Raw genomic sequence first — 22,219 nt, 5'->3', positions numbered from 1 at the left:
TAACCTCACCAATATTTGGGGAAAATAGAGCATAAAGCCAGAAGACTCAGTTTACCCCAGGGCCCTGCCATTGCTGGTGTGCCAGTAGGGTCTCCTTACTGAGTCAGAACCATCCCCCCAGCTCCCACTTCTCCTTCTGGAGGGTACTTAATGCTGTAAAACAAAGTCTGGAGCTCTCATCTTCAGCCCATCTCTTCAAAGTTGAGGGTTTTTTTGAAGAAGACATTAACTCTGAGTACGTACTTCAGCTGGAGCATATGCTCAAGGGCTTTGCTGAGCTGGAGGCTCACCCCCACATCACTAACAGGAGGCGGTTCAACAGGTGACCTCTGCCTGCATGCCCAAACAGCAGCAGCATAATTAGGAAAGACAGCACTTTTTAGAGGAGGAAATAAATGTCCAAAACCATTTCTGGGGTCACAAACTTAGGAGGAGGTGAAATAGGGGCAAGACTGGTTCAGAAGACCCTCCTATTAAAACTCCAGGAGCCCTGCAAGGGTTTTTTTGGGTCCGCTGGCCAACGCAGAAGACATGCAGGAGGATAAACAAGGATGGAAACAGTCTAGCCGCTGATGTAGGCTATTGGCATAAAACCAGTCTCCTCCGGAGTCTGGAAACATAGCCCACACCAAAACCTGTGTAAACCCCTCAGAAAAAGCAGAACCAAAGGGGACGCCAGGAGACGCTCAGGCAGGGACTTCTGTGCTGCCCTCTGGCTCCCCACCAGATGATGCTGGTGTGATCCCAATCCCAGCTGTGTCCCCAGGATGCCTGGATCTGTCATGTCTGGGATGAGAGAAAGGGGGGAGCCCGGTGGCACAGCTTCTGCAGGGTAACCTCGTCTCCCCACAGAGGTTCACAGCCAGCTGGGCAGACCAGGAGGGACGCAAGAAAAATTGATGTAATTTATCTGGACATTTTAAAAGCTTACAGTAAACACCTCCATATAAAGCTCTTCAGGAACTGAAGGTATTACAGAGAGATTGGAACCTGGTTAGGAGACAGAAGATCAAGAGTAGGAATAAATATTTGATTTCCATCCTGCACTGACTCTGTGGGGGAAGCAATGGCTGCTTCTCACCCATCTGGGGAGAAGAGCAAGACGGGACCATTTATTTTTGGTAAGCCAAGCCTTGCAAGAGCTGCAAACCTGCGACAGGGCTTAAAAGGTGGAGACAACAAATCAATGGCATTGCTGGCTGGAAGACGCAATTACAATGACTTAAACATATTGCTTGCTTCTAAATTAACCAGGAGCACTCAGGAGAAGTTCTGCGCCTCTCTAAGGGCAGCTGGCTGGAAAACAACACATCACATGAAGAACAGAGGAGGAACAACAAAGTTACTATTGGGGGTGTAAAGAAGGAACTTTTTAACAACCGCCCAGAGACGGTTCTGTGGTCTGGGTAGGTCTGCTCAGCTGGGATGCTGTGTTGTGTCCGGATACCTCAGATGGGGTGGGAAAGAAACGGAGGAAACCCAAGAGGTGGGCAAAGCAGAGGCAGGGGACACATGGCGGTTCAGCGGGGACTGGCACCAGAGGAGATGGCGGGGGAAACAGGTGGATGCAATGGATACCACCGGTATGCTCTCTATCTCCCCACCAAAGGGCTGTTAACACGCTTTGAGGGGAGGAACGGGACTACCATTTCCCTTCCTAACCTCCAGGACTCACCGCTGCTTTCTGCAGGCCAAGGACTTAGCCAGACTCAACCACCCTGCCCTGGAAGGGCTTTGGCCTGCAGTGGCGATAACCAGGTCAAACATGGGAATGGGTCTGATTGGCTAACATTCAGGTCTGATGGCTACTAATTATTAGGTTTGAAAAGAAAATGCTGCAGTTCCTGAACTCCTTCAGCCGTTGCCTGGCTTTCCAGAGGGCACCATCAGCCATGTAGGCTCTGCCTCCCTGGGGACATGGGCATCCCTGGGACCCCCACCTCGGAGTGGGCTTCGGGGAGCTCTTGTGCTCCCTGACACCTGCAGCCTCAGCTTTGGGCTCACAAGTAACAGGTCCCTGTGACATGTCAACCTCCCAGTCCCCTCAAACAAGGTCAAGCCAGCCCATACTTTGTTGCCAGGAGGTGACACTTTCAAAGACCCCATTACCTGCACTGCCCTAGCAATGGGGGGCTGCCTTAATTGCCTTCTTGTGCTCCTCCATCCTGTCGGGAGCCTCCTGCACTCCCTCCCGGAGCCAGGAAGGCTCATTAAGACTCGTGCAGCGCCTTGCACGGGGAATACGCTGTGCTTCCAGAGCATCTGGTGCAGGAACGGCCCCCGCATGGCTGCTAATGCTTCAGCAGCAGACCTTACCAGAGGTAGCAGCTGTTACTAGAGGTAGTAGCTATAGGACCACACATGGGGCGCCGGCTTGTCCAGCAGACCAGGGGATCCACCTGTCTCAAAACAGGTTGCTTCTCCTCTGGAGCAGAGGGCTGGGCTGCTTTCAGCAGCTGTTTCTGCACACCAGTGTCCTCATCCCTGCCTTCCCTCAGCTCAACGCAAGACATTGGGGCTCTGATGCCAGTGAAATACGGCATCAGCATCCTCATGGGACCTCCTGAGCATGTCTGCCTCCAGAGACCTGCAACCATCTTACGCACCCTGGTACAGCTGTAGGGCAGACCTCAGTGTGTCCCATGTCCCCAGCCCGGGCCCTCTGGTACTACCCAAGGCTGTGTAGAGCAGTGCCCAGCCTCCAGGTTGCAGCTGAGAGGCAGGACAGCAATCTCTAGCCCCCTGCTTTATTGCAGAGAGGAGATGGGGCACAGCAGGGCCTGTGCCCATGGGGATGATAGGGAGGTCCCAAAACCTGACCAGAAGCAGCCACGAAAAGAGAGAGTCTGTGGGTGCCCTCCACCTGATGAAAAGTCAGCCTGCTGTCCAGTCTCTTCCTACCATTAATGATGGAGATAGCTAAAAAAAAGGTGGGGCAGTGTATATATATATAGTGTGTGTATATGTATATACATATATATACATATTGCAGACAGCAGCTACATTTCTGTTTCTCAGCTAAGGAGTACTACACAATCTAACGTCAGGTGGCAAATGGCACTTCTTTTTTTTAATGCACTTCACCGTGGCTGCCAAAGGCAAAGGGCTGGAAGAGTTTTCATCTGCGATTAGTGGCAAATAAGAAAGGACCACCCAGAGCAGAGCAATGGTCAGAGGTCCCTACATATCCAGAGAGGTGAATCAGGCCCTTGCTCTGAATTTACCTTCACCTACAGACGGGCACATGGTTGCTCAGTATGGAAACTAAAGATGGGGTGACATGAAGCCAGCCACGTATCTGCCGTTTGTACTAGCAGCTAAGGGACCAGTACATTACCTGTGTCAGCCTAACAAGGCTTTGAACAGTTTGCAGCATTGTAGAGAGGCAGCCTGCAGAAACCCCACACTTGAGGGTCTAGAAATTAACAGCTCGCATTTTGCTAAGCCACAGCAGATGGAGACAGGCCAGTAGGATGCTCCCCTTTGTCAGGAGGCTTCTCTACCTTGCAGCCCTGCTGTATAACCCACCACATTCACAAAGAACACAGCAACATGGTGTTCCTATCTTTGGACCCTCTACAGTTTTGGGTTTGGCCATTTTCCCTTAGCTTTTCACCTAGGAACCACTGATGAATAATCCTTTCAACCAGCCCCACATTTCCCGAGGAAAACACTCCCTGGGGACACACTGATCAAAACCAAAGCACATTTAATTGAACCCAGAATCACATATGCATGCACACTCCCTCCCCCAAACAGAGGCATATTATATGCACACAAACACACCAGCTCGTTCCGACTTGCTGCTTAGTAGCAAAAGTGGGTGAACTACACAGGGATTAAAGCGTTAAAAAAAACACAGCAAGAATACGATGCTTGAAAGCACTGTGTCCCTGGAGAGATTAGAGTAGCTGCCTGGAGATAAAGTAATGATGATGGAAAGATCTTCCTTGCAGAGATTCTATTCCTAATTATCTCCTCTGCAAAAGAAAAAAAAAATGATCTCCCAGCTTTTATCTGTCTCCTGACAATTTTAGCTCTGTGCCTGCCTCGTTGCAAGAGGCCGATGCTTGCAGAAAGGAGGAAGGAGAAGGAATCGGCACAGGAGGCAGGAGCGGTAGGAGAATGAGAGGGACAAGAGGCAGCGCTTCATTTCTGTCACAACCAGCAGAAAAGGCAGAGGGGCAGATGAACGATCACCGCAGCATTGTCTTTCCGAACCCAAAGTCAGCTAAGTCAGCTTCGCTGCGTTTTGTCAGGCAAACAACAACCAGGTCTGATTCGCTGTTACACGAGCAAAAGAGACAATAAGATGTCTTCCGGGGGGGGGGGGGGGGGGAAGGGGGCTTTGAGGTTACGGTGAGGGAAGAGGACTTTTTCCACAAGCTGGCAGGGGCAGGAAAATGCCCAGCTTGTTCCTCCCCCTCTTTTTTCCTTCTCAAGACAGCTAGAAAGCAATTATTCTTTCAGCAGCCAGCCGGCAATGAGGACATTTCAAACGTACACCAGCCAAAAGACCACACAAAAGATCAGGCCCACAAGCCACTCTGCAAGACAAGGATGGGCCCTGACAGAAACCTGGGCATCACGCCCAGCAGCTAGGGCTTTGCACAGGAAGTATTATTCTGTAGCTTGCTGCTTCTCCACCTGTATTAATTTCAGATGAATATGTTCCTAGACCCCCAGGAAACTGTTTTAAGCCCTGTTTTATAGGGAATTGGTGTTTGGCTAGCAAACACAGGCTTCCTAGGGAACCCAGAATCAAGGAAAGCCTCAAAGCAAACAGGCATTACAGATAAAAAGGCCACGGAGGGAGGCGATGAGCTCAGTAGGGATGGGGGTCAGTATTACAGGAGCTGTTTGCAAACTCATGACCCATCCTCGCTTTCTCCTTCTTTCCAGTTGCATCAAACTTTCCAGATGCACCCAGTTGCATCGCAAACACAAGCGGCTGCCTTTCCCATGCAATGAAAACACATGAACTGCCCCAAACCACTCCAGTATTTATCCCTGTTTAAAACAAAAGGTAGAACCAGGCCTCAAAGGGGTTTTAAGTCAGAAAAACGCAAAGTCTCCAGATACCTGGCGATCCGGCAGCGGGTGCAGCTCAGAGCCCACCCCTGCAGCCTGCCCTGCCAAAACCCACCCCGGAACCTTGGAAAAGGCGGGAAGGCCGAGAGTCCCCTGGAAGCCCCTTTGCCGAGCCCGGCCAAGGGAGACAAGGCTCCTCGTCGCCGCCGGCAGACGGCCCCCCCTCCCAGCAGCTCCTGACCGGCGCCGGCGGCGGCCCTCGAAGGGGGTGGGCACAGGGCCCGCCCCGCCACTCGCGGAGCACAGCTGTGGCTCCTGCGGCCACGCAGGACCGGGGTCCCGGACCCTTTCCACTCGCTATGGCCGGGCTGTTTCACGAGGCCCCCCGCGGTGCCGCCCCCGCAGCCCCGGGCCCTCCCGCACTGCTGCCACAGGCACCGGGCCGCGGGGCGGGGGGCGGGGCGGCGCAGGACAGGCGCCCCACGGCCACCCTGCCGTCCCCGCCGCCGCCCCAAGCCCCCGCGCCGTCACCCGCGAGGCAGACAGCCAATCAGACACGCCGGGCGGCTCCCTCGCATCCAATGGACAGCGAGGTGGGCGGGACTTCCTGCGCCCGTTGCTACGACAAGTCACGGGTCTTCCTTAGCAACCGGTGCTTGGGCAGCGGCGCGGGCTGCGGTGGCGGCGCAGGTGAGGCCAGGCCCGGAGCCCCCTCGTCCTCTTCCCCCTGCTCTGCCCGGGGCTGCTCGCTGAGCCCTTTCCCTCCTCGTTCCCTCTCCTGGGGCTGAGGGCAGCGGGCTGGCGTAAGGGGGCCGCTGAGGGTGTGCGGCCCGCTCAGGCCGTGTTCCGGCGCTCCCCCGTCCCGTCCCGCAGCCCTTGGTTGTGCCGCGGAGGGAGCTTGGCCTTGCCGTGCCCGGTGGCTCCGATCCTTGCCCCCCACCTCCGGCCGGGGCTGTGGCGTGGCCTTCCGGGCTCACGGCTGGCGGGCTGCCCCCCTCTTCTAACCGGCGCAACCGTCTGTCAGCGGCTTCTGCCCAGGGAAACCGCCGCTGGCCCGTGGGGGCACCCCCGGCGGCCTACGGCCCTGAGCACCTGCCGGCGGCAGGCTGGGTGTTGAAGTAGCTCCCGGGGTTTGGCCCGCTGCGGGAGGCCGGTGCCAGTCAGGTGGAGGTTCTGTCCTGTGGAGGCTGTTGTGGGGACATCTACAGGTCCCGTGGTCCTTGTGTGAAAGCTGGTCATCTTTTAGACTCTGCTTTAGCCAGCAGCTGTACACACTCTGCATAAATGCTTTGTCTGTGTGGTGTTGCCTGGCACCGTGTTTTGTTTTCCCCTTAATGTGAGATCACCCTTGCATCCTTTAGGTGGGAGAGGAAGGTGGTTTGTTCTGGATGAAAGAACCAGAGGGAAGACTGTGGTGAAATGTTCTGAACCTGCCAGTCAGATGGTGCTGTGCCTCTGCATTGCCCAAGATGAGGCTGGCTGGTAATTAGGCCCAGAAGCACAGTCCAGCATTTCCCCATATGGTCCTCCCCAGCTGACAAATGTTCAGGGATATGAGGAGCAAATGTACAAACCAGACCAAGATGTTCCTGTTAAGCATTTCCGTCCAGACATGTACACTGATCCTGTTCCTAAAATACTCTTACTCTTTGCTTGTCATACGCAGTTTGAAAGTCTCGCAGATAATAGTGTCCTGGGAGAATCTTTTAGGAATTAATCAATAGACATAATGGCTGATGTATTGTTCTCCCTTCCGTTGTTGGAAGCTGTACCGTTACTTGGCTTTTTCCTCCATGTCGATTGGTGCTTCTGGGAAGTGCTGTGCTCTTGAAGCCTTGTTTGTGGAAAATGATAAGTTTTTAAAATTTGTTTGCATTAATGGTCTGTAAGATAACGCTCTTAAGTGCATGACTTGTGAAGATGGTACTGAGAAACAGCAAGTAAGCAGGATAGGACAATATTCTCATAATAATTTTATTGGCCTTCCATTTTAATTCAAAGCTTTCTTTCTCTTTCATGTTTGTTTTTGTTCAAGCAGTGTCCTCTGAGCTGGAAATTTTCCCCTCCTGCTGAAGCTGCTCTGCCTGTGTTCACAGAGCTGTGTTCCTCTCAGCTGCCTGTGCCGCAGCACCTTGCTGAGCTCCAGGCCATCCCCTCTGCCCCTTCCCGGGGTCACTGTGGAAGTACCATGGCAGACACCGGGGAGGGGAAAAAGGAGGAAGCTGACTATAAAAGACTTCACAGCTTTCCACTGATTAGGGTAAGAAGAGGGATGGATTACGCATTTACCAGTGTTACAGACAAGAAATTCTACATTCGTTCTTACCAACCTTCCAAACTAGAATTTCTCCCACTGAGTAGCTGCTGTGAGAATGTACCGGTGGTCCTGTGGAGGGATCCTGGTCATCACTGCTGCTTTCTCCCTGTCCTTGACCTCTGTCAGAGAAATTGATTAGCACCATTGTGTCCCCTGTCTGTTCTGTGTACTGTGCTGCCCTGTCCCTCTCCCCTCAAGTTAGCCAGGGGAAGCCTGGGGCAAAGTGGTTGTCTAATAGAATGAACATGCTGCCTTTGGAGCCTTCTCCTGTGTTGTGGATGCAGCTTGCTTTTTATCCTAGAGGAGCTGGAGTAAGAGACCTTGTCAGCCAGCCAGCCAGCGGAACAGAAAGAAAAGTCCGTGTAATTTAGACTTTGTTATGCTTACAGCAATAATTAAGGACTGTGATTGGAGCAGCATTAACATGCTTTCCCTTCATCTTACAACTTATTTTTACAGAAAAACCGACAAATGTATCTATCTTCTCCTTTAAGCTGTGCTTACTTAGTGCTAGTCTTAATGTTAGGTAGAGAAGAATTCTGCATTGCTGGTGCAAAGGGGCACTTGTAATGCAGTAAGCCATTTTCCTATTTACTGTTCTCTGAAACAGTGGAAATGCTTGGTGTATGGACAGGCCCCTGTTGTTGGTGATGCCCCCCACCTTGAAGCAAGCATTAAAAGTTGCAGGGACTAGCTGCCTTTTGCCCATACCCAGCAGTCTAGACCCCTGCTATAGTCTGTGCAAAAGTAACAGCTACTTACTGTTGTCTTGTGTCTAGCTCTTATTTTTCTGCTTCGTTCCTCTTGTTTGTTTGCTCTTTCCAGCACACTGACATGCCAGAGGAGATGCGTGTAGAGGCCATGGAGCTGTGCGTTACGGCATGTGAGAAATACGCCACCAACAACGAGGTACTAGCCAAATCCCAAAATGGTCAGTCTTCAGTTGCTGTGGCTCAGGAAACCTGCAGGAGCAGGGCTAAGGGTGCAGGGCAGAGTAGAGTCAAATCCTGACATCCTATTACTCTCTGCACTGAACAAGGGTAGGAGGCAGCAAAGAGCTCGGCTAGATGTTGGATTCAGTTCCTTTTGTCAGCAAGATCCATACTAGCACTTTGCTTTCCTGCAGGAAGCAGAGATTAGTAGCGATGCTGCCTCCCAGACTGTTACGCCTTCCTGATCCTGCCTTGCCTGTGACATGCTTCTACTCTGTTCATAAAATGTTCTGTGTCCTGAGGGCTTGGTTCAGCACTGTGTGGAGACTCCTGTTTTGGGGATGAGTACAGTAAAGTCTTTGAACCTTTAGGTACAGTCTGTTAAGTGTTCCCTCTCAGCTTTCAGCCTCTTGAATGAAATTACTTGAGACCATATAAATGGGGGAGTGATGTAAAAGTTACAGTCTTTAGAAAGGTTGCCCTTAACTTTGAGAACCAACGATAAAGGAAAACACACCTTGCTTCTTGGGCAGGGCACGGGCTGCCTGTTGCCAGAGCAGTTTTGTGTTGGAGCAAGGCAAAGATACAAAGCCAGAGATTCCTTCTGTCCCATCCTACCTGAGACGCTGCATGTCACTGCAAAATCTTCCTCTCCTTTTTTTAGATCAAGCAGGGTGTGATCTGGGAGAAGCAAGCCTTTTAAAAGTTAGCCTAGTTTCAGTGTTTTGGTAATTAGCTGGAGTAAAAGAAAATATGGACTCCTGTAAAAATAGTCACAGCTTAGTGACCTGAATCTTCTCTCATGCTCACTACACCCAGCATAACTCAATCAGCATCTAAATCAGAATTCTTGCTTCAGACTGTGTGAACGAGAGAAGTGATTGCTAGATGCAGTTCTTTATAATTTCTCCTAGCTGCTGTGTCAGAGGCTGATGAAAACACAAAGACCTGTTTTACCCTTGGGTGTAGCTCTGGGGAGGTCCCAGTTCCTGAAGTGCAGCTGCTATAGCCTGTTGCCCATGACTTGAGTAGTTGTATTAAAGGGAGAAGATGACTAGGGGGATGTTTGCATAAAAACTCACTCCTTGCTCTGTCTTACCCTATGCTCTCCTCCTTAACATTCTGCAGAGTGCTGCCAAGATGATCAAAGAGATGATGGACAAGAAATTTGGGTCCTCCTGGCATGTGGTGATTGGGGAAGGTTTTGGCTTTGAGATCACTCACGAGGTGAAGAATCTGCTGTACATGTTCTTTGGTGGCAGCCTGGCTGTGTGTGTCTGGAAGTGCTCCTGACGTCTGGCGGGGTCCCATACAAGAGATTTCTTGTACGCTGCATTCAAGAGATTTCTTCCTTCTCTTGACAGTTTTGTACAATCTGGAGGTGGGGCTTTTTTTTTTAATAGTTAAACATCAAGATTTTTTTTTCATACTGACTTAACAGTTCCATGGGATACATATAGTTGGTGCATGTGTATGTATAAACTTGCTAAGCTGTCCTGTCCTTGCTTATAGGATTTCTCATCTGTCTGTGGCTCTTTCTGGGGTGGTTGAGCCGAAGCAGGAAGGAGATGGGGTGTAGGTATCTCACGACACGCTGCAGAGCCGTGTAGCAACGCTAGGAGGGGGAAGCAAAAGAGAAAAGGTGCTATCTAACCCTACGGGGTTTTTATCCTCCCACTTGTTCCACGTCGTGCCCTCTCTTCTCTGCCTTCCCTGCTACCATGTGGTATGGCTCTGACCGGCACCTGTTTCTCCTCTCTCTGAATGCTGAGAATATCTTCTTTCCCCCTCGCTTTTAAGATGTCCGTGCAGAACTGGCGGTGCCAAGGGTCCCCATGGAGGCAGACTGAGCTCGCCCTTCCCCATTTCTTTTGGGAGGGCACAACAGCTGAGCTGCCTGGGTGTAGGAGGTTGCTATGCAAACTGCCCCCTCCTTTCTCACCCACCACATACTGAGATAGCATGAAAACACAGGCAGCTGACGACGCCTGGGGAGTGGGTGAGAACTCTTCATAAGGCTCGAATGCCTCCCTGTCAGTTCTTGGGGGTGTTGTAAGTGCTGTGTACTTTCAGCATCTTGTTTGGAGGCTGGTAGAGGCTCCATGTGAGATATCACTTGGTCATCACAAACCTAACGTCTTTTTGGACTTGCATTCTTTTAGTCTGTTTCATTTTTTAAAGCTGTCAGTGTTGGAGGATGGAATGAACGTAATTGTATGTTACGTATATGGCTTATTTATATAAATCTGGGGAACTGTTTTTACAATAAAAATTTAGTAAAATGTCCTTTTCTGTGTGTTCTAAAATGAAAATCTCAAAGTGGATCACAAGAAGGAAAAGTAGTTCAGGAAACACAGAAGTAAGTAAGCAATGGTATCGCTCAGGTGGGGGACACTGACAAGTCTCCATCCTGCATGTTGTGTGACCAGGTGACTCATAGGTACCAGAGACGTGGTCATCCTCCCTATTCAGTTCCTTTCACCAGTGCAAGCCGTGATGCTGAGGAAGGTTGCCAGGCCCTCAGCGCTGCTGACCAAAGTCATCAGTCCACACAGCTGTCTAAGCAGTAGCAGCAAGGGAGTGTTCCTGTGTCCTCTGCCCAGCCAGTATGCCCCTGCTCTGACCTTTGGGGTCTCATATGTGTGGCTTCCTTGATTTTCAGACTTTCTCAGCACCTCACCAGCAGTACTGCTGGCACCTCATGTTTTGTGAGAGGCCACACTCTGGCCCATAGTTCAAGTCTGAAGGACCTTTCTGCGTTAGTGCCTGTGGAGGGTCTTACAAATCCTTTTGTCCCTTCTCTGAACCTCAGTGTGATGCTAGAGATGTCCTGCCTCCGTTTTATCTTCATCAGGAGCTCTTCTGTAAGCCAGGAATTAGAGTAATACGAAGACAACCAGAAATTATTTCAAATTTGGACCATCTGTGCTGGCTAGGCCTGATGTCCTCTCATATAATTCCTTATTGATCAGGTGGAAAGGAATTGCAGGGTAGGGGGAACACAACTGGTATCATAAGGTAGTTGGTATCACGATACCTGCTCTGTGTGGCAGACCACAGTGGCAGGATTGCTGTGCAGTGTAGAAGAGTCCAAATCCTTTGAGCTTGGTGTGGTTGCTCTGCTTGCTCCAGCTGGCTGCCTTTACATGAAGATAGCACTGTTGACTGGCAGTTTCTGCAGGTGGAAAAGATTAATTTTCTCTTCCACAGCTTTCTGTCTCCTCTAGGTTCAGAGGAAAAGGTAAAGCCAGTGTCTTTGCAGTGCTCTGCATTGGAGCATGATGATACCTTCAGCCATACTATAGTTGTTGTAATTGTGCCTCTTTAACACTAATGAATAATTAACTGCTGTGTGCATATGCACAGATGTGCTGGTCACAGGCATCTCTGCAGGGTCGTGGTAACCTGCAGATGATCACAGGGAGCTGCTTACCTCAACACACAATCTTTTGGCCTCGCTGCCAGTTTGTTATCTCTCTGTCTGCCAGCTGACCAAAGCTAATGTCTCCATGACCTGCATGGGCAATAAGTGAACGCTGACTGCTCCTCAACCTTCTCGAAGCATCAGTGTGCATGTGCAAACAGAGTGAGGTGAGAGCTAGGTGTGAATTTGCAGCAAGTCAGGTCCCGCACTGTAACTCCCCCAAGGTAAGTGCAAGGTAGGTTACAGGGCAGCAGCAAGCTGGTTTTGTTTCCAAATGTCACAGCTTTCCCTCAAGAAGTTACCACGAAGGAGCCAACCCATTTTAGCTGGTGTGCATACCCGTCATTGGCACTGTATGCAAAACCACAAACCTCAACCTCCCAAAATTCAGCTGGATGTGAAGGCCCCTGCTCCAAGGCAAGAGTTCAATAAGACAGATCAATTTTCCTGCCCGTTGCAAGTGGAGCCATGCTGTGCTGGCCCTTGTGTGTTAGGAGAAAGACTTCCACCCCCCTTTTGCTGTGGAACTGGCACATTTTTGGGCATGCCTGTAATTTTACGGGGACTACAGTTCATGGATCAGAGATGGCCCCTTGTCCTGTGTTTTCTTGCCAGAGACCCCTCTGTGGATGATGCTTTGGAGCCTCTAGGGCCTAGATGCTTTTGGCTATAAAGCTGCAGTCTCTTGCTGAAGGATTTTTACTTTACAAATTTTCAGCAGAAAGCTGGGGAAGCTGGCAACAGGTGGCTCGCTATTGTGTTCTCCTCTCCCTCTCATCTCCTGTCCCCTGCATCTTGCTGCCATTACCCATCAAAGCATCAGGCTGAGTCAGATGTAGAAAACGAGATGAAAAACACAGGGTGATGCATCAGTGCCAGCCAGTGACCCTTCCTATCCGCCCATCTCAGAGGGCTGTGCTTCGTGACTTCATCCCTCCCCACCGAGGGGAGATGGGCAGCATCATTATCAGCTGCCGGGGAGTCCTGACTTGGTGCCAGCAGTGGAAATGTCTCCGGATGTACGGCTCCTCCTCCCCCCCAAGGGTGACTCGAACCTGCTGTGACGCAGGGGGAAGGCGCTGGGAAGATGGAGGAAGAGCTGGAGGGGGGAGATGGGAAGAAAGAGGTGCAAACTCAACTGCTTCTCTGAGATGATGTCATGGCAACAAAGCAAGTCGACGTGCTGTCAGGCGATCGGGGCAGGCTTTGAAGCTCTCCAGCTCTTCCCCGTTGCTGTGGGCTCATGTCTGACTCGCTGAAAAATCTTTTGGTAAATATTTAATGTCAGCATTGAAGTCCTAAGTGGGCAAGTGCCCCACCTAATGCCCCTGCCTCCACTTTCCAATGGGATGCTAAATCAGGGCAGGGGTAGGATTGCAAGTTCCCCTAGCCTGGGGAGGGACTGCCCGTCAGTAGGGTGGCTTCAGCCCCTAGGGTCCCTGTTCACCTCTAGGATGTGGAGGTATCAGTCCTCCCCAACCCAGTTTGGGGCACTGAAAGGAGGAGGGTGTCTCCCTCTCCCCTCAGTCTCCCAGGGCTGGCTCTGGAATAAAGAAATCTGTGGCCCTGCCTTGGGAGCCGAGCCCAGCTCCTTTGACGAGAGTGGTTAGCACGTGGGTTTTGTTGGTGTATTTTTTCACTAAGCAATGACCTAACGATCCTGTGTTCCAGCTACAGCTCCTCCTAGGCGCCTTCTTTCCAAACCGTACATCCAGACTGGATCCAGCAAACCTCCCGGAGCAGTGTGTTCCCTTCCCTGGGGAAGCCATCTGCTCCTCTCCGCCCGGCTCCTTCTGCAGGGCTTCAAGCTCGCCAACCAGGCTGGAAAGCTGTCCTCCTCCTCCTCCCTGTTCGCCCTGGCTTCCACCAGCCATCTTGTTAGCGCAAGGCACGGGAAGGGAACGCAGGGCTGAATCTGGGGCGGCTGATGGTGTCAGCCGAAGGCGGTTTCCAGGCAACTGTAGTGCTGTGGGACACGGTGAGCCAAGAACATCAGGAGCACCGCGTTCTTGCTGTACCACCTGGGAGGGGGCCGAGCCCAGGACTGACAGAGCTGGCACGGGATGGTGCAGAGAGGCCAGCGCGAGTGAGAGGGTAGTGCAGGGATGCCAGCAGGGGAGACGGTCTCCAGCGTACCCCCTTATGTCTGCCACTCATCTTACCCTCCCTGGCTTGGAGCGAGGATGTCCAAGCTGGCTGCTGGTACATTACACAGCGAGGAAGGACCATGTGATGTATGGGATTTCACACGCCCTCTGCATCCTTTGGGAAATAGAAAAGAGGAAAAACATCACTCTAGACTCTGTGTCTAAGCCACCAACCTTGTTGCAGGTGGTTCTGTGCTTCTCTGTCCCTTAACAAATCCAAAGGTCTCCCCCTACAAGTCATCAACTGGTTCTGCCCATGCAGCTCAGCTCTGTGTCCATGGATGTCACTGGAAAAGTGAATTTCTTGCAAAAATGGGCTGTCCTGCCCTTCCATAAGCTGCTAGTTCTTCCCCAACACTTGGTGGGGTCTTCTGTCCCTTTGTGCTGATGCCCGAGGCAGCAGGCAGCATCCTCACTCCTGCCTGCTTGCCTCCCCTGCCTGCTTCAGAGGCCCTGGGAGCATCCCTGCCCATGAACCTCACCTGCCTGGCATCCCTTCCGTACACTGCCAGCCCGTATTTTTCCCTCCTATTAATGCTGATACTCACCTCTCCTTCGTTTTACCTAATTTGAGTGGTTTTTGAAAGGGGGGTTGAGTACAAGTGATTTTGAATAGATGGGGGAGAGTGGTAAAATTGTTCTAGCGGAGCAGCAGGAGAAAAACTCTCCTGGGCTATGAGTGTGTGGATGTGATGGACATGGGGAACTGGGCTGAGTGGTGCTGGGCCCGGTGGGTGCTGCAGGAGAGCAGAACTGCCTTAATGCCCTGTATACAAAGAAATGTTCTGCAGCCCTGTGCAGGTGACAGCATAGAGAGATGGGACAGCGTGGGGGTTATCTGCAGTCACCGTTGTCCCCAAGCCAGCTTTGTGGCTATTGATTTGGAACTTGCCCTGTCGTTCACGCTAACCTTGGTGGTGCTAGCTTGCTCCTTATCAGCACTGATAAATCCCATTGCAACCTCCTGCCCCGTCCTGCTGTCAGCCCAGTGGTGTCACCCCTTGAGGTGCCGTGGTGACAGATCTTTCCTGCAACTCTGCCCTTGCACTGGTTGCTCTTTTGCTGCAATGCTCTAAATCCAGGACGCCTCACTCCTATTTTTGCACAGAGGCTGTGGCTGCACCAACCGTCTTTTAGCCCTGGGTGGGTGCCCACCTCTCGCTGAGCATCTCGGCCAAGGAAGGATGCGTTGCCGGCTGCAAACGCTTTTCCAAAGGAAATTTAAAGTCAGCCTCCTCTTTCTCCTGCTCTTGGCCCTCCTGGTACACCTGGCGATGGACTTGGCTCTCCCTGCAGCCCACAAGGCCTGCGGCTGCAATGCAAAAGCACCAAAAGCCTCGGGTGTCCTATCAGGCAGCCCCATGCTGGCCAGCCCCAAAAAGCTGAGCCTGCGAATCCTTCAGGATTTCAGTGGCAGCAACGGCTCCTTGGAGAAAAGCTCCCAGCCACAGGGAGCAGGACTGCATGCAAGGGCTGGAGGGCCAGGGGTCCCACACCAGCACAGAGAGGGGCAGACCAAGGGATCAAAGCTGGCGGCACTCTTTGAGCACCCTCTTTACAACATCCCAATCCCGAAGGTGACAGAGAAAGACAAGCTTTTTGTTGTCAACTCCATGGAGAAGTTCAGCCTGCACAGCAGCGGGAGCGACGAATGGTGAGGAGTGAGCTCAGCCCTGGCTTGCTTTTGAGGGATATGTGGGTTTGAGGGGACAAGTGGCAGCAACCAAACACATCATTTCCCTGCGTAGATCAGCACCCTACCCGAGAGGGGCCCCAATTGCTGAGCACGCTCTTCTTGTGCCTCAAATCCTCTCTTAGCCCAGAATTTCTAGGCTGCTCCCTGGGAGCCTGTAGCACATGGTGAAGTCAAAGGAGACTTGAATTATTCATAGAATTATGCAGGGTATCTTTTAGTTGATCTCCTCGTCTCCTTTCCTTCCCCAATGCAGACTAGCCTTTGGTTTGCCTTTATGTATATGAGGAAGTCCCCACTCCAGACTGCTAACCGGTTTTGTTCCCCTCTCCTGACACGGTTGGAGATGCAAAGCCTGCAATATAGGTTACCTCTAACCATGAGACCGTTCCCATCCTGCATTTCGCAGGACATTGTCTGACCTCTTTAGTTTCAGCTTTATGGTGAGCTCACTGTTGCTGGCTGCCTATTTTTATCACTGGACTACTAACCTCTAATTAGGAGGGAAGATATTAAAAGCTTTAGTGTTGATACCACATAGCAGCTTCCTTACGGAAAGCACACCTTCCAAACACGGTGGCTGCTAAAGCTGGGAGAGAATAAAAGCTGGTTTAAGAGCTGGTTACCACAGATGGGCATTTGCCTCTGAGGACCACCTCACCCGTTGGGTAGCCATGGGAGATGGGTCTGGTTTGATGTAATTGGGGCACAGTCTGCATTTTCCTAGAGAGAGATACGAATTTGCATTATAGATGCCCTGGGCTGGACTGTCCCATTGCAGTGCCTGTGGGTGCTGGTACAGAGGAATGGAAGATACCCCCAGGACCCCCACCCTGAATGCCAGCAAAATGCAAATTTGCAGGACGCACAGAGACAGGGATAGTGCTAGCCCAAACTCATCCTTCCAGGGAAGTCAGGGGTGCACAATAAACCCATCCAAGGGGAACTGGATGGTGAGGGTGGGATTTCAGGTCAGTGCTGGTGATGGCTTGGAAGCCCTTGCTCCTCCACCCGTTTTATGGATGTGTGTGTGTATTCCTGGGAGCTAATCTCTTGGGCAAAATCCATGAGACGAGCTGCTCCAGCAGGGAAATAAAGGCACGGATGAGAGAAACAGGATCAGCTGGGGGATTTTCCATGGGGGATGCAGGGGAAGACACTGAGCCCCCTCTGGCTCTGCTAGCGGGTCTTCCCAGCCACCAGCCATGGGTGGGATCTGCCCAGGTGCCAGGAGCCCCAAGGAGGACACTCAGGGCAGGGGTTTTCACCACCATCCAGGGCTTGTGCTGGGCCTTTCCCCTGCCTCACCCTCCATGAGCCAGCTCCCAGGAAGGGCCTGAGGACGTGGGGCCCGTCCAGTCCCGACTAAACACTGTCGTTGTTGTTGGGGTGGTGGTGGCTGTCGGGCTGCAGGGTCAGCAGCAGTAAAGCCGAGACGCTCCTCCCGACAGGGAAGACGGCCTACGACACCTATCCTACCTGGCTGAAATTCCACGTTGGCATCAACCGCTATGAGCTGTACCCTCGCCAGGACCCCCTGATGCCCACCCTGCTCCGGGATTTGGCCACAAAGAGGATCGTCAGCTCGGGTACCACTTCCCTGCCTGCACCCCTGCCCACACCCCTGCCCCTGCCTGCTGCCTGCCTCCCTCATACCAATGTGGCACCTTTCAGTCCAGAAGTCCGGCGGGACCCAGCTCAAGCTCATCATGACATTCCCGAATTATGGGCAGGCCCTCTTCAAGCCAATGAAGTAAGTAGAGTGGGGGACAACCCCGTACCTCCCACACGTGGTCCCATTAGGCGGCGAGGAGCGGCTGGAGGAGACCATGAGGGGAAAAATGGAGATGTGCTTCATTTGCTACCTCGCTTGAGCCCCCTTACCCCAAAACCTAGGGGAGCGGGATGGTCCCCTTCCCCTCTCCGTCCTTGGTGGTGCTTGCAGCAGGCTGGGCGCAGCTTGTGATGGGGTAGTGACCTCCAGTGGTGGAAAGAAGAAGATGGTCCATGAGGACTATCGAGGACTCCAGTTCATGAGGGCTTCCCAGCCCTTGGGTTGGGAGCAGGGGGTGCATGGGGGCCTGGCTGGGGGGTTCGGTGCCGCACCCGGCAGGGAGTGACTGGAGGAGACTGGGTCTGGCTGTGTCTCCAGTAGCACTGGGGGCATAAGGTGAGGGGTGGTTTGGAGCCAAACCAGCCTTGGGGTGACCCTGTCTATGGGCATTGCCACCACCCTCCCCTCTTTTCCCAGGCAGACCCGGGACCAGGAGACCCCCATTGATGTCTTCTACTTCTCAGACTTTGAGCGGCACAATGCAGAGATTGCAGCCTTCCACCTGGACAGGTGAGCACAAGCTTTGCATCCAAATTTTCCCTCCCAGGACAGCAAAGTGGCAGAGAAATTCCTCCTTCATCCCACCTCTTCCCTTCTGTTGCAAGGGATACGTGCATCTCATGGTGATTTTAATAACTTGCTGTGAAAAACATCCAGGATCGGCAAGAAATGGTTCTGAGTTCTGTGTTTCAGGATCCTGGATTTCCGGCGAATCCCCCCAGTTTCTGGCCGTTTGGTCAATATAACAAAAGAGATTCGTGACATCACCACGGACAAGAAACTGGCCAAGACTTTCTTCATCTCCCCAGGTGAGTTTTCATGCCATCCATCCTCTCCTGCAGCCACCCGCATGGAGCTCACCTGGAGCTGGCTGCTCCTGCCCTGTCTCCCCCTGCATCAGGGCAAACTATCCCTTTGTAGACTGCTCCAGCTCCCAACGGGTCCCCTGCCACGGAGCTCTGCTCCTCAAGGCCTTCCTTGCCATTGCGTTGCTGGTGGCACGTGGCCACAGCACATGGGGCATCCTCACCCAGCTGGACCACCCTGTATGGGAGTAGAGGGCTCGTTACCTTCCTGCTGTTCGTCAACCTTTGCTTTGTCCCCATGGCCAGCGGGCAACGTCTGCTTCTACGGGGAGTGCTCCTACTACTGCTCCACTGAGCACGCCCTCTGCGGTAAGCCGGACCTTCTGGAGGGTTCCATGGCCGCCCTGCTGCCTGACAAGACCTTGGCCAAGCGCCGCTCCTGGCGCAGCCCCTGGCGCCGCTCCTACCACAAGAGCAAGAAGGCTGAGTGAGCCGGGGCACGGGGAGCACGGGGGGCATAGCGGGCATGGAGCAGCAGAGCCATGGGGTGGGAGCAGACCACCCTACAGCTTTCCTCACAGCCCTGTCCCTCACCCTGGCCTCTGCCTGCAGGTGGGAGCTGAACCCCAACTACTGCACTCAGGTGCGAGAGACGCCGCCCTACAACAGGGGCCATCGCCTCCTTGACCTCATCGACATGACAGTCCTCGATTTCCTTATGGGTGAGCCCTGCCGTGCCGGCGCTGGGGGCTGGGGGGGCCCCTCGGGACCAAGAGGCCCAAATGGCTCCATGTCCCATGGCTCTACATCCCATGAAGTTTGTTGGCCAAACCGTTGCTTGGGCTGCAGAGAGCTGCGCTCTTACCCAGAGTGAAAGCAAAGGGCTATGCGGTTAGGGCACATCCCAGGCAGAAGCTCAAACACCAGAGATGCCAGGGAGATCCCAGCTGAACAGCCCAGGCACAGGAAACACCTCCTGGCAAGCTCCCATGTGCAGCCCCTGGAGAGCTGGGGCTGGCAGCGATGCTCCCAGGGGCTCGTGCTGCCTCTCCCATCCTTGGGGCAGCTCCTTCTCCCCTGTGCTGTCCCCCGTCATTATCTGACTTGGAGAGCTTCCCGCCTCGTCCCTGGCCACCCAGCCATGTCTTTGCAGTTACTTCTGCTCCATTTGCTGCTGTTGTCCCTCCATGGGGCTGCTGGGTTGAAAAGGGGCTTGGAGGCCCTGGAGGCTCCGCTTGTGTCCCCCCTATGGCCACGGCCACCGGACGGGCGCCTCAGAGCTGCCCTCAGACCTTGTCACCAGCCCCTGAGTATCAGTCTTGCACCAGGAGGGTGCTCTGTGTCCCTGCTCCCACCTCCCAGCCCACCAGTCGATGGCAAATGTTTTGCTTCACTGCAGGCAACATGGACCGGCACCACTACGAGACCTTTGAGAAATTTGGGAACGACACTTTTCTGCTCCACCTGGACAACGGCCGTGGGTAAAGCGGGGGGGAGGGGGAGGCTGCAATCCTGTCAAAGGGGCCGGGGGAGACCATGAGTCTTGCCAAAACGCACCCCAAGCTGGGCTCTGAACCATGGGGTGATGCCACCCTGACACCCACCGGTGGGCTTCTCCCCCCAGCTTTGGTACACACTCACGTGATGAACTGTCCATCCTGGCTCCCCTCCAGCAATGCTGCAGGTAAGGGGCTGCTGCTGCCCACCCCAGAGCTGCCATTGGGGTGGGGGTCCCCAGGTTGAAACCTCTCCCTCCTTATCTTTGTCAGCATCAAGAAGTCAACCTACCTGCGGCTGCAGCTGCTGGCCACTCAGCCCTACCGCCTGAGTGACCTGCTGCAGGAGGCGCTGGCCACCGACCCCCTGGCCCCCATCCTGGCCGAGCCCCACCTGCAGGCGCTGGACCGTCGCCTGGGGAAGGTGCTGGTGGTGGTGGGACGCTGCCTGGCCAGGGCAGCCCACCCAGATGAGGTGCTGGTGGATGACGTGGGGTCCCGGCTGTGATGGAGGGCTTGGTGCCCCACTAAGTTGGGGTGTCTTGGTGCGCTGCCAAGGGTGTTGTGGGGACTGGCATGCAGCTCTTGATTCTGTGTAGCTTTGGCTTTCAGCAGCGCCAGAGCCGGCGGTGCCATGTGCTAGGAAAGCGGGCTGTAAGGATAGCCAGTGTAGGGAGGGTGTTTGAATAAAAAAGGTTGGCCTAGTGGAGAAGACACAAGCTGAGATTTCCCCCACCTGGCTTGTCCTTGTGTGCCTGGATGTGTTGCTTCAGCTCCCCAAAGCCTTTTAGGAAAGGGTGGGGATTTCTCCTGGTTTTGTCCAGCAAGAGCTGCCAAACTCAAGGAGCTGGCAAGCTCCTGCTGCCCCAGCCCTCCCCAGCACAGCAATGATCCCCAAAAAGAGAGCTGAGGCTTCCCACTGCCAATGTGGGGAAACTGAGGCACAAGCTCCCAGACACCTGCCACTTGTCCCTGCCCCGCTCCTCCCACACCCACCTGAAAACCTCCACAGCTCCGGCATCGCCACCTCTGCTGCAGCACTGGGGTTGCAGCAAGGGGACACAAACACCACTTCCACCCACAGCATCCCCCCAAATCCCCTGGGAACCGCTGCTGGCTCCCTCCCTGCCCAAAAAAGTGGCTCTCAGGAGGGGACAGATTGACCCAGAGCCACGCACCCTATTTAGTGCCTGGTGGCTCAGCACCCAGCTTATCCCCTGAGCCTCCCAGGGAGGTTAATCCACAGCAGGGTTACGTCAGCTGGGGCAGGTGCCATTGCTAAGGCTACCGCCAGTGTCCCCAGGATGGCGCACAGGGCTGGCATCTGCATGGCCAGAGATAAGGGTGCCACCGGGGAGATGTCCTTGGCCCAGCCAGTCACCCACAGAGCGATGGGAAGCCGCAGGAAAGGGTGAAAAAGGGCGGCTGGCGCAGCGGGAGACAGAGCTGCCCTGGAAAAGCCAGGCGGAGATTTAGGCCGGAACAAAAAATGGGCTCGAAAGGGAGAGAGAAAAAAACCAGAAGCGAGACAAAGAGGATCTGTCCACGTTACACAACAGGGCTGGGGACTCTGAATTGGGGTTTGTTGTGACGTGCCCCCCCGCCCCCGACGCTGGCAGCATGTCCTGCTGCTGCCCTGGCTGCTGCACCAAACCCCGGCACAGGGAGGAAAAGGTTTCAGGGCTGTTCCGCAACAGGTTACTCCCCTCCTGCCAGCTCCATGATGTTTGACTCCCGCCACCAGTGACTTTTTGCCTCCACGGCGCTGGCTGGCGAGGCTGTTCCTGCCCTGTGCCCCACAGACACAGCCCCACAGCTGCGTCCGGACACGGGTGGCCGGTTCCCCTCTCCTCGCTGAGCCCCCCCGGGAAAATCCCTTTCCAGGGCGCTGTCAGGCTCGGGCCCGGGCCGTGGGCGGGCGGCTGTTTTCTCAGCCCGGTGAGTTTGCACAAGGTCCCGGCTGCGCCGCTGCAAGTTCAAGGTCCCACGGGAGCCGCCGGGTTTGGCTCGCACCCCGCTGCCGAGCCGGCCCGGCCGCCTGCGGGGGGAGCGGGATGGTACCGGGGTGCCCGAGGAGCAGCAGAACCCGCCGGCCCGGTCGCGGCGGCGCTGGTAGCGCGTGGGCACCGGGGCGTCGAGCGGCGCTGCCCGTGCCGCGGGGACGGGTTCGGCCCTGCTGCCGCCCCGGCGGCGCGGCGGGTGCCGGCTATTTACCAACCCACCGGGGCTGGCAAACCGTCTGTCCCACCAAAACCCAGAGGGGGCCGGGCCCGGGGCGCAGCTCTGCAGCTGGGAGCCCCCATTTTGGCCCTGCATCACCCGTGGGACCAGCCCGGGGGCTGCCCTTGGCCCTGGGGCGGCGGGGAACACACCTCCCAGGCTCAGGCGTTCGGCTCCCCGTGGGCAACCGGGAGGTGGGGGTGGGCTCTCCCCGTCGGCCGCCCCAGGGGGGATGATAAAAATGAGATAAATAAAGCAAAATAAAATAAAATATGAAAATGACAGTAATAACAAAATAATAATAATAATAATAATAATA

At 54.1% G+C, this 22,219-nt stretch overlaps 2 protein-coding genes across 3 annotated transcripts; both read left to right on the top strand.

The window, feature by feature from the left end:
• Nucleotides 1-5,355: 5,355 nt before the first annotated feature.
• On the top strand, nucleotides 5,356-10,566 carry DNAL4 (dynein axonemal light chain 4). Of its 2 annotated transcripts, XM_080393829.1 has the most exons (4): nucleotides 5,356-5,721; nucleotides 7,070-7,291; nucleotides 8,174-8,257; nucleotides 9,409-10,566. In XM_080393829.1, the coding sequence occupies exons 2-4, from the start codon at nucleotides 7,220-7,222 to the stop codon at nucleotides 9,571-9,573; spliced, it is 321 nt and encodes a 106-aa protein (XP_080249955.1). In that variant the 5' UTR covers nucleotides 5,356-5,721; nucleotides 7,070-7,219; the 3' UTR covers nucleotides 9,574-10,566. The 2 variants fall into 2 exon arrangements, with proteins under 2 accessions (XP_080249955.1, XP_080249954.1); XM_080393828.1 differs by lacking the exon at nucleotides 5,356-5,721 and having other exon boundaries at nucleotides 6,548-7,291.
• Nucleotides 10,567-10,664: 98 nt separating this feature from the next.
• On the top strand, nucleotides 10,665-22,199 carry LOC308066472 (extracellular serine/threonine protein kinase FAM20C-like). Its single transcript, XM_080393800.1, has 10 exons — nucleotides 10,665-15,505; nucleotides 16,958-17,133; nucleotides 17,219-17,297; nucleotides 17,796-17,888; nucleotides 18,072-18,187; nucleotides 18,491-18,671; nucleotides 18,797-18,906; nucleotides 19,584-19,665; nucleotides 19,809-19,868; nucleotides 19,954-22,199. The coding sequence occupies exons 1-10, from the start codon at nucleotides 15,036-15,038 to the stop codon at nucleotides 20,186-20,188; spliced, it is 1,602 nt and encodes a 533-aa protein (XP_080249926.1). The 5' UTR covers nucleotides 10,665-15,035; the 3' UTR covers nucleotides 20,189-22,199.
• The last annotated feature ends 20 nt before the right edge of the window (nucleotides 22,200-22,219 follow it).

This window comes from Falco punctatus, assembly GCF_963210335.1.
Source record: "Falco punctatus genome assembly, chromosome: 6".
Classification (NCBI taxonomy): Eukaryota; Metazoa; Chordata; class Aves; order Falconiformes; family Falconidae; genus Falco; species Falco punctatus.
This window is presented reverse-complemented; position numbering and strand designations above follow the sequence as displayed.

Coding starts and splice junctions, on each gene's coding strand:
- LOC308066472 (XM_080393800.1), top strand. CDS start 15,036: ATGCGTTGCCGGCTGCAAACGCTTTTCCAAAGGAAATTTAAAGTCAGC. Junction 17,134..17,218: donor AAAGAGGATCGTCAGCTCGG/GTACCACTTCCC, acceptor GGCACCTTTCAG/TCCAGAAGTCCGGCGGGACC. Junction 18,672..18,796: donor CACAAGAGCAAGAAGGCTGA/GTGAGCCGGGGC, acceptor CTCTGCCTGCAG/GTGGGAGCTGAACCCCAACT.
- DNAL4 (XM_080393829.1), top strand. CDS start 7,220: ATGGCAGACACCGGGGAGGGGAAAAAGGAGGAAGCTGACTATAAAAGA. Junction 7,292..8,173: donor ACAGCTTTCCACTGATTAGG/GTAAGAAGAGGG, acceptor TGCTCTTTCCAG/CACACTGACATGCCAGAGGA. Junction 8,258..9,408: donor AATACGCCACCAACAACGAG/GTACTAGCCAAA, acceptor AACATTCTGCAG/AGTGCTGCCAAGATGATCAA.